Source organism: Otolemur garnettii, unplaced genomic scaffold (assembly GCF_000181295.1).
Source record: "Otolemur garnettii isolate 467f Iridium unplaced genomic scaffold, OtoGar3 scaffold00148, whole genome shotgun sequence".
Lineage (NCBI taxonomy): Eukaryota > Metazoa > Chordata > Mammalia > Primates > Galagidae > Otolemur > Otolemur garnettii.
Window position 1 is genome coordinate 1,313,689 of NW_003852543.1, and position 11,010 is coordinate 1,324,698.

The 11,010-nt window shown below is 42.7% G+C and overlaps 1 protein-coding gene across 1 annotated transcript in view; it reads right to left on the reverse strand.

Moving 5' to 3' along the window:
• TMEM87B (transmembrane protein 87B) overlaps positions 1–11,010 on the reverse strand; it is a 67,601-nt gene that overhangs the window by 39,851 nt on the left and 16,740 nt on the right. Inside the window, exons 6-9 of the mRNA XM_023518827.1 lie at positions 10,526–10,616; positions 6,568–6,629; positions 6,152–6,335; positions 4,416–4,515 (exon numbers count right to left, since the gene is read on the reverse strand). Of these exons, the coding sequence (XP_023374595.1) occupies positions 4,416–4,515; positions 6,152–6,335; positions 6,568–6,629; positions 10,526–10,616 (437 nt within the window). The remainder of the gene's footprint in view (positions 1–4,415; positions 4,516–6,151; positions 6,336–6,567; positions 6,630–10,525; positions 10,617–11,010) is intronic.

The window sequence follows — 11,010 nt, forward strand, 5'->3', positions numbered from 1 at the left end:
GGACTATAGGCGCCTGCCACAACACCCGGCTATTTTTTTGTTGTAGTTGTCATTGTTTTTTGGCAGGCCTGGGCAAGGTTTGAACCTGCCAGCCCTGGTATATGTGGCTAGCGCCCTAGCCGCTGAGCTACAGGTGCCGAGCCTGTCAAAATTTATTGCACATACATTTCAGGTTACTCAAAAACCTTCTCAGAGTAATTAGAAGAAAAACAGTTTTATTTTTTAAGATAGCTATATATTGGTTTTATTTTGAGACAGAGCCTTAAGCTATCCCCCTGGGTAGAGTAACCTGGCATCACAACTCATAGCAACCTCCAACTCCTGGGCTCAAGCGAGTCTCCTGCCTCCACCTCCCAAGTAGCTGGGACCACTGGCACCGGCCACAATGCCTGGCTATTTTTTGGTTGCAGCCATCATTGTTGTTTGGTGGGCCCGGGCTGGATTCAAACCCACCACCTTAGGTGTATGTGGCTGGCACCTTAGCCACTTGAGCCAGAGGGGACGAGCCAAGATAGCTATTTTAAAAACAAAATCTAAGTAAAAATTAAAATAATGGCATAGCTCATATTTAAGACTATTTACTTGAGGAATCTAAATTCTGATTCGTTATAGCCACCTAACCAGAACCCCCAAATAACCAAAATTGTTACTGCTCTCTCTTTATAAGAGTTGAACAAAACAATCTAATAGTGAAAGGATTCATTCCAAAAGGGCTTACCCATTAGCTCAACCTCCCATTCCTTTCCCAGTAAAACACTGATGCCTGACGTTCATAACCAGCACTATAAGGTACCACAAGATTCCCCAACAAGAGGGCTTCATGTTCTCTATGCTGTACTAAGACCACAAAAAGCATTTAAGAAGGAATCTCAGTTAAAGTCCAGTGAAAATTTTCTTGGATAAAATCCTGAACTCACAAGCATAAATGCAAGCATTCAATGCACATTTGCTGAGGGCCTGCCTACTAAGGAACATGCTGTGGCCTCGTGGTCACAGACAAGAAAGCAAAGTCTCCTACTTCATGGGGCTCACATCGAGTAGGAGGGATAGACAATAAATACCAATCTATTCATCAAGTGACCTTACAAAATAATGAGGGGACAGTGTGGCAGATGGCATGTGCTACTAGGAATCTTGACAAGGCCATTTCCACTAGGAGGTGGCAATTGGACAGAGACCTGAGAGAAGTGAGGAAGCAGATTATGGGCAGGATCTGGGGAAGCAGCTCACAGGCAGGGCCATTTATGGCACTGTGAGGGACCATCTGCTGTGTTTAAGGACTAGGAACAATTAAGCCAGCAGTTTGGAACAGTGTGTTCAAAACAGAGAAGGGCAGGAGGTGAGGACACAGAAACAGCAGGCACCACATCAGAACCATGTCAGAAAAGCCACAGAAGGGAATCTGGGTTTTATTGAGTAAAACCAGCAGCAAAGTCACAAAATCTGAGGTATGATTAAAAGGTTCATCTTGGATACTGCTTTACTGCAGAAAGACTGACAAGGGCAGAGGCAGGGAAACCAGTGAGAAGCCTACTGATGTGGTCCTGGCAGGAGAGACGGTGCCATAACCAGGGCGGCAGCCACAGAAGGGATGAGAAGGGCTCAGCCTGGATGTGCTCTGAAGTCAGAGGCACGGGACTGGAGGGGAGGCCTGGGGGTGTGAGTCATGGGGCAGAGGTCTGGAGCACTCAAGGGACACAGGGAAGTCCAGCAAAGGAGACCCAGAATGAGCAGCTGAGGATGTGAGGGGGACAGAAGAAGGACTCCCGGACACCAAGTAGTGCCAAGGCTCCTCAACTGAAGCTGCCCAGGGCCACATGACCTGTCAGAGGGAGGCCATGCAACCTTGACCAGAGCAGTCTCAATAGAGCAATGGGACAAACCCTCACCAGGGTGTGTTCAAAAGAGAACAAGGGAAGTCAAGGTCCAAGTGCAGACAACTCCCCAGAAAGGTTAGCTGCACAGGGTGAGGAGAAATGGGGCAGAAGCAGAGGAGAGGGCCATGTGGGACCAACAAAAGGCTTGGCTTTTTAAAGATGGTAGAAGTAACAAAATGCCAATATGAGTGGCCTGCCAGAGAGGAAAACTGATGACAGGGGAAACAGAACCGACCGCTGGAGCAGCGTCCCTGACAGACAACGAGGCACAGGAGAGGGTACACTGCATGCAGTCCAGACATGGGGAAAGGGACAGTGTCAGGGGCAGGGATGGAGCACAACCCCCTCCTGAAACTTCTACTCCATCAGGAGAAAGGAACCAAGGCCAGCTGAGAAGGACCACAGCAGGAGTCTGGGGGCCTGAGGAAAGAGAAGGATGAATGGTCCTGTGCAGAGAAGGGACATGAGGGAAGCAAGTGGCCAGGGAATCTAGAACAACTGCCCACAGCACCAAGGGCGCACTTGAAGTTCAGGATCACGAACTGAAAGTGAGCCCGGGCAATATGACCCACTACTCTTTGGGGGCAAATTCCCCTGCCCGGGTGCGAGCCTGAAGCAGAAGGAAAGCTGGACTTATCAAGGCTGGGGGCTTGGTGTGCTCCCACTTAATGGGCACAATGTAAGAGTGTATGACACACCTCTTGGGTGCAGGACACAACTACAAAAGGGACTATACCTAACAAATGCAAACACTGTAACCGAGTTGTTTGTACTTTGACATTAGTCTGCAAAAATAAATAAATAAAAGGCTGGGGTTTTGTTAAGAAGGCTGACAAAGAGCAGGTGTTAGTGCCTGCTGGACCTACGGGATCTAAGCTAAAGGGAGGGGACATCAAACAAGGAGGGACAATGGAAGGTTACCAGGGTCAAAAGGCCAGAGGCCATATTAAGGTCAAAAATGACTGAAACTGACAGAGAGTAAACAGGAAAGAGGAGATAACAGCTGAAAAATGGACTGCTTAACACTGAGGTTGTGAAGGGTGCAGTTATAATAATCAGGAATAGAAAATGACCACAGGACTCAGCAGCTGAAATGAGGTGAAAGGCCAGGGCCAGAGAGGTGAGGAAATGACATCGGGTTACTTGAAGGCCCACCCACATGGCTGCTGACACCACAGGGACAAAGCCGAGAAGGAGAACAGTGAAGCAGGTGTTTAGAGTTAAGGGAGGAGGGAGAAATCTGAGAGCTCTCACGTGACTGCAGTAAGAAGATACAGAAGATGATCCAATCTGAAGCTTGAGCTTCAGGAATCACAGGTTTTAGGGAAGAAGGAAAAACAAGATCCTGCGTGGTGGCTCACGCCTATAATCCTAGCACTCTGGGAGGCCGAGGCAGGTGGATTGCCTGAACTCACAGGTTTAAGACCAGCCTGAGCAAGAGTGAGAGCCTGTCTCTAAAAATAGCCAGGTATTGTGGTAGGCACGTGTAGTCCCAACTACAGGCGTCCACCTTGGAGGCTGAGGCAAGAGAATCCCTTAAGCCCAAGAGTTTGAGGTTGCTGTGAGCGGTGACACCATGGCACTCTACCGAGGGGTGACAAAATGAGACTCTGTCTCAAAAAATAAATAAATAAATAAATAAATAAGGATAAGATGAACAAGTTTTCTCATACTTATACCCAATGATTCACAGGTGTGAGGAAGAAAAAAACCTGTCTAGGAGGGCCCAGCAGAAGTAGGCCCTCAGGCACAGACAGCTGCCCCTCAGAAATGTTGCTGACTTGGCATTTAATCCACTGTCTCTTACAACACTCAAATGTAATCATAAAAGTGTAACTGTATTGTCTAGAGAACAGAAAATGGTTTATACCAACCAGGCACAGGGGCTCACGCCTGTAATCCTAGCACTCTGAGAGGCCAAGGCAGGAGGACTGCTGGGCATTGCGGCAGGTACCTGTAATCCCAGCTTCTTAAAAAAAAAAAAAAAATTGGAAAGCCAGGTGCAGTGGCTCACGCCTGTAATTCTAGCATTCTGGGAGGCCAAGACAGGTGGACCACCTGAGCTCAAGGAGTTCAAGACCAGAAGACCAGACTGAGCAAGAGTGAAATCCTGTCTCATAAGCCAGGCATTTTGATGGGTACCTATAGTCCCAGATACTCAGGAGGCTGAGGCAAGAGGATTGAGCCCAAGAGTTTGAGGTTGCTGTAAGCTGTGATGCCATGGCACTCTACCAAGGGCAACAAAGTGAGACTGCCTCCAAAAAATTTGATTTAAACTTCAAGAATCAGTTTACATTTTAATCATCTTTTAAAGTTGATTATTTATTCATATAACTATTAAAAAGTTACTGGAATTCAAATTCAAGGTCTTCATTGGAAGATACCAATATGTGGAAATCTTTTAACAACATCTTATAATTTTTCCCTAAGGCATTTGTATTATGATACTGAGAAGTTTCCATTTTCTCAAGGCCATATGCAGATGGACTGAATCACCAGCCTGGAGATTCTGTGCTTTTCGACATCACCAGTACTTACTTTACAATGCCATAACCCAAGCTCACGATGATCACAAGGAGGCGAGCCAACGTCCTCTTAACCGCAGATATCAACTCCGCAAATATCAATAAACTTTGGGCTGAGGGAGAAAAAGAACATAATATGCTTTGTTCACATCTAGAAGCTAGCCAGCCAAGACTCTAAACATTGACTGTGTACCTCAGACTAACTGGATGACTTTGACTATTCCAACAGATGTTTGAAAATTTCAGGGAAGAGGAATTCAGTCCATATCTATCTGATCAGTTCTACTGAGTACATTTTTCTTTTGTCAATCTGAAACCTATCTTCCTGAGCTTCCCTCTGTTCATGTTCTTCCCTTTGAGGCTACATAGAACCCTCTCTCTCCTTGTCCTATAAATATTTGAAAACCATAACATCTTCTAGAGTTCTATTTTCTGCAAGATGGTAGCCCTTTATTCACTTAAGGTATTGGTTACGTTCCAACCATGTGGCTATAATAGTAAAAGAGACGCCTTGATCCCTGCCTCCATGGAGCTTATACTCTGGTTAGGTCAAGTAAATATAATAGAATTTAGCATGGTAAACAAAATTTAAGTGCTAGAATAATATGCATACACTGGCATGTGAGAGTCCAGGTACCTCTTCAAGCCCCCTAGCACCACCTCAGACAGGGGGCTTGGATTCCCTGAGGACAGCAAATGGCCTCTCCTCTCTTCCTGGATCTCAGTTTTTTGTTGCTCCTCATTAAAGTTCACCCTTTACCCTCACCAGATAAGAGATCAACACCACTAACAGCAAGAGTGGAACTGCCTTCTCTGACTTCCAAGAATGCTTCAATCCGAAGCAGCAGACCTACCCTTCCTTGGTTATCTAGTCTGAAGTACACGCACACATAAAAATCATAAAAAATTCTTGAGGTACAATAATACCTCTAATATGCATCCCTGGATGTTTACCTTTTCTTTATCCTTAGGTATATGTTCTTCTAAACTTTTTGTCAAGAAATTTCAAATATTTCCCAGCAGAGAGAGCAGTAGGATGAATTTCTATGTATTCATATGAATATGCATATTATTCTAGTGCACTCTTCAGCACTTTTAACCCTTTTGAGCTATCTCCCTTTCTAAAGGTTCAGAGGTGGAGTTGTACCTTACTTCTCTGGCCTCCTTGAAATCTACCTCCTAGAAGTCTGGGGCACACACCTGAGCAGGCCTAACTGCATGCCCTTCCTGCTTCATACACTCCATGGCGCAAACTGTGAGGGTCCCTCAACTGGTCATGTGAAGATATTTGCAAGATGGAAGAGAAAACACGAGAAGTTCCAGGCACCACCCATTCCAGCATCATTGATTTTACTCCCTATGACCAAATTTCTTTCCTTTTTCTTTCTTTTGTTTTTAGAAAGAAAAGAAGATGGATGAAGAAAAGGAGAAATATGTTAAAAAGGACTGAAGTCTGCGTGTCCAGAACTTTGTGTTGTTTTAACCCAAGCTGAACCTTAGGAAATGGGAATTTTCTTTTTCCCAGGAGGAAACTGAGGGGAAAGTTAGCAAGAAGGAAAATAGAAAATGAAGAGAACACACATGCTAGCCCAGATTAGAGTCCTGCTCTGACATCTCTTCTTGGCTTCCCTCCTATTCATCTACAATATGGCTATTTCCAAAACACTGTACAGAGCAGGGCCGGCCTCCCACAGTGCTGCTCACAAGTACTAGGAAACGCTGGTATTTATAGAGATAGTCAAAACTTACTTGGTAGTCCAGTGCTGTTGAGGTTTTGGTATTCAGAATAAAAAACTGCTTTTTCAAGCATTCCTAGGAAAATAACAGCTGCAATCCAGAACTGGATTCTTAATATATCCTTCCAGTAACAGGCAGACCACGTCAGCCAGAGTATGCCATATAATATATAAACAATACACATCACCATGTAAAACTGTAGGAAGAGAAGCAATTTTAGTCAGTTAAGCCTTTTGATCATTTAAGAGCTGGTGTTTCTACATTCAACTATCGAATCCTTCATTTTCCACTAACTCTGGAAACAGAAATACGTCAAAGAATTAGCTACTAAGGGATTATTACCACCAACCTCTTAATACTTAAAAATTTTCCAATTAGGATACAAAATCCATTTTTTAAAAAAGGAAAAAAAGATGAGAAATACTTACAATCATTAGAGGCCAATCTGATGCAGAGATATATCCATGAGGCCCAGTCATAGAAAGAGAAACTGGTAACATAGGGACAGAGAAGAAGAAAGGAAAGAGTTAATTAACAGTCAGTCTTTCCAAAGTCTTTAAATGCAAGCTTATTTCCCAGAAGGCTCCAAGGATACAGACCACACTAACAAATACTGAACTTGTTCATAGCACACACAGGATATCAGACTATTAGCAACTGTTTGATTATGTGATCTTATCAAAGACGCCTTTTACTATAAGATCAGACAGAAACTCTTAAAACGCCTGAAAAACATAGGGAGAAGACCTGTAATCCTAGCACTCTGGGAGGCTGAGGTGGGTGGACTGCTTGAGCTCAGGAGTTCAAAACCTGCCTGAGGAAGAATAAGACCCTATCTCTACTAAAAATAGAAAAAGTAGCTGGGTGGGTGGCACCTGTGGCTCAGTAAGTAGGGTGCCAGCAGCATATATCAAGGGTGATGGGTTTGAACCTGGCCTGGCCAAACTGCAACAAAAAATAGCTGGATGTTGTGGCAGGTGCCTGTAGTCCCAGCTACTCAGGAGGCTGAGGCAAGAGAATTGCCTAAGCCCAAGAGCTGGAGGTTGCTGTGAGCTGTGATGCTATGACACTCTACCAAGGGTGACAAAGTGACACTCTGTCTCTTAAAAAAGAAAAAGAAAAACTAGCCAGGTGTTATTTGGGGTGTGTGTGTGTGACTGTAGTCCCAGCTACTGTGGATGATGAGGCAAGAAGACCTCTTGAGTCCAAAAGTTTGAGGTTGCTGTGAGCTATGATGATGCCACAGTACAGTACTCTACCCAGGTCAACAAAGTAAGACATTGTCTCAAAAATAAAGAAATATATATATATATATATACACACACACACACACACACGTGGGGAAAGTATTAAAAAAGTATATATATGGGAAAAATTATACAACATTGACCTGACCAGTAATTTTTTGGATTTGACCCCCAAAGCACAGACAACAAAAGCAAAAATAGGCAAACGAAACTACATCAAACTAAAATGCTTCTACACACCAAAGGAAACAACAGTATCCAGAGACAGCCTACAGATTAGGAGATGGCATCTGCAAGTCATATATCTGATAAGGAGTGAATGTCTAAAATATATAAGAAGTTCAAACAGCTCAATAGCAAAACACCCAATTAAAAAATGAGCAAGGGACTTGAATAGACATTTCTCAAAAGGAGACATACAAACAGCCAGCAGATATATAAAAAATGTTCAACATCACTAATCATTAGGGAAATGCAAATTAAAACCATAATGAGATATCATCTCACAACTGTCAGAATGGCTCTTACGAAAAAGATGAAAGATTCCAAGTATTGGTGAGTATGTAGAAAAAGAGAACTTGTATACTGTTGGCGGAAATGTAAATTAGTACTGCCCTTATTACAGAAAACAATGTGGAAGATCCTCAAAAAACTAAAAACAAATACATTGTATTAAAAAAAAAGAAATATCATGGGGTGGCACCTGTGGCTCAAAGGAGTAGGGTGCCAACTCCATATGCCAGAGGTGGTGGGTTCAAACTGAGCCCCAGCCAAAAAATGCAAAAAAAAAAAAAAAAAAAAAAGGAAAGACATATCCTTATGAACCAACAACCCCACCACCCAGTATTTCTCCAAAAGATTTGAACTCAGTTTGTTGAAGAGATGCCTGCATCCCTATGTTAATTACAGCATTATTCACAATAGCCAAGTTAGGGAATCAACCCAGATCTCCATCAACAGAGGAATGCATAAAGATGTCATAGATATACACAGTGGAATACTACTCAGCCTTTTACAAGACGGAAATGTTGGCATGTGCAACAACATGATGGAAATGGAGAACATTATGCTAAGTGAAATGGAGTCAGGTACAGACAGACAAATACCACATATTCTTGCTTGTCTGTGGAATCCAAAACAACTGAACCCACAGATAGAGAGAGTAAGACCATGGTTACAGAGGCTGAGGAGAGGCACGAGGATTATGGTCAAAAGGTAAAAACAAAACCTCAGAAGCAGAGCTTGGTGGCATAACCTGTAGTCCCAGCTATCTGAGAGGCAAGAGGACTCCTTGAGCCCAGGAGTTTGAGTCCAACCTGGGCAACATGGTCAGACCCTATCCTGAATAAGTAAGCAGGCAAGCAAGTACACACTAAGGGCTGTACCAGACACTGAACCTGCTGGGGTCTTGATCGTGAATTTCTCAGCCATCATAACTGTGAGGAAATAAATTTCCATTCTTCAAAAATTACCCAGTATCAGGTATTTTGCTATGGCAGTAAAAACAGACTAATTGAGCAGTTAGCAGAATGGTAGGAAGGTCCCTGCTCCCTCTCTCGGGCATGGATGCCCTACTTCACATTCTTCCAGAGCCCCCAGCACTAGCTTCCCTCCATAGGCCACGCAGTGCACCTGCTCTGCACCTTCTCTGCAGCAACGCTCATCTTGCTCACTGGTTTCTGCATCTTCCCTAGAACTGGGCACTCTTCAGAGACAAAGCCTGGCTTCAGCTCTGTATCCCCAGCAGATGAATCAGAGCAACATGCAAGCCCCCAGAACCTTCATATGCTGTTGGGTTACTCTTGGCCCAGCAGATAACCACTCTGGAAGACATAAGCCAAATATGTGAAAGTAATTATTCCCTTAAAAATTGCTGACTGTGAGCCCACTCAGTGGCACTAAGAAACTACAGCTTAATGAGACACAGAAGGTCTACCTCATAGATGCTGGAAGCCACAGCTGGGAGACATGCTACTTCTACTCCTAGGCTAGACAGAGCCATTGTAATAAAAGTTGTCAAATGAAACTGCTGACCATAGCCATTTCCAAGAAATACAGAATAATATGATTCAAATACAATTAAGATGTTGACTACCCATTTCTACATGTTAAAAAGAAGTTATTAATCTGAAAGGATAGAGAATACAACCCACTATGAAGTTTGGAATTTAAAAAAAAAAAATTTTTTTTTTTTGAGATAGTGTCTCTGTCTCCTACGCTAGAGTACATCGCAGCTCACTGCAACCTTAAACTCCTGGGCTCAAGCGATCTTCCTGCCTCAGTCTCCAGAGCAGCTGGGACTAGAGGTGCACACCAGCAAACCTGGTTAATTTTTCCTTCTTTTTTTTCTTTTTTTTGTGAGACTAACTCTCACTTTCTTGCCTCTAGTAGAGTGCCACAGTATCATAGCTCACAACAACCTCAAACTCTTTAGCTCAAGTGGTTCTCTTGCCTCAGCTTCCCAAGTAGCTGGGACTACTGGTGCCTGCCACAATGTCTAGGTATTTTTTTAGAGACAAGGTCTCGCTTTTGCTCAGGCTGGTCTTGAACTCGTGAACTCAAACGATCCACCTGTCTCAGCCTCCCAGAGTCCTGGGATTACAGGCATGAGCCACCATGCCCAGCCCAATTTTTCTATTTCTTATTGAGACTAGGTCTTGTTCTTGGCTCAGGCTGGTCTCTTGCCTCAGCCACCCAGAGTGCTAGGATTATAGGTGCAAGCCACTGAACCTGGCCTTGAAAGCATATTTCAAATTAAGAGTAAAATTTTCAATCTATTAAAAAAAATATTGGTGTTAAGATAAACATAAAGTTTTAAGTCCCTAAAATAAAGGTGTGCTTAACAGAAATTCATTTTTGTTTTGTATTTTTATATTTCTTTTTTTTAATTTTTTAGAGACAGGATCTTGCTCTGTCACCCAGGCTGGAGGGTAGTGCCTAGTAGTTCAATGTAACTTCAAACTCACGGGGTCAAGTGATCCTCCTGTCTTAGCCTCACAAGTAGCACAACAGCCATGTACCACCTGGGCCTGGCCCCATTTTTGAATGTGTGAGTAATAGAAAATGTTGACTCAAGTCAGTGACAAAAATATAGAATAAAGAAAATTCAAACAGTAAACATCATGCAGCTTAATTTTACCATTCAAATTCCAGTGTACATCGGTTTTGTCCGTTTTAACAGAAACAATAAAGATATGAAAACCATCTCTTTGTGTTCTGGCTATAACATCCTGAAATAGAGGGAAAAAATCCTTTAATTTATTTTTTTTACAAATTGCTATATATCACTCAACAATTGTATGTTCAAATTAAAAATAATTTTTGGTAACTCAATTAGGTTACTTTTAAAAAGCATAAACAAATAAGACAGACAAAATAAAGGAATGGTATGCAGGGGAAGGGTAGACATTTCCCCCATTTTTTAACCAGTATCCTCCCAGATCCAAAAGGTTAAGAAAGACAAAAGCTTTTCTCACTCTTCAATGTTTTCTGTCTTTTACATTTCTATAGGTTCCTTGTAATATTACCATCAATGTAATTATTTAATATTATCACACATTATTTTTCTAATATTACTTTTCTCATATCATTAAACATTTAGTTTTATTAAGAATTAAATGTGCA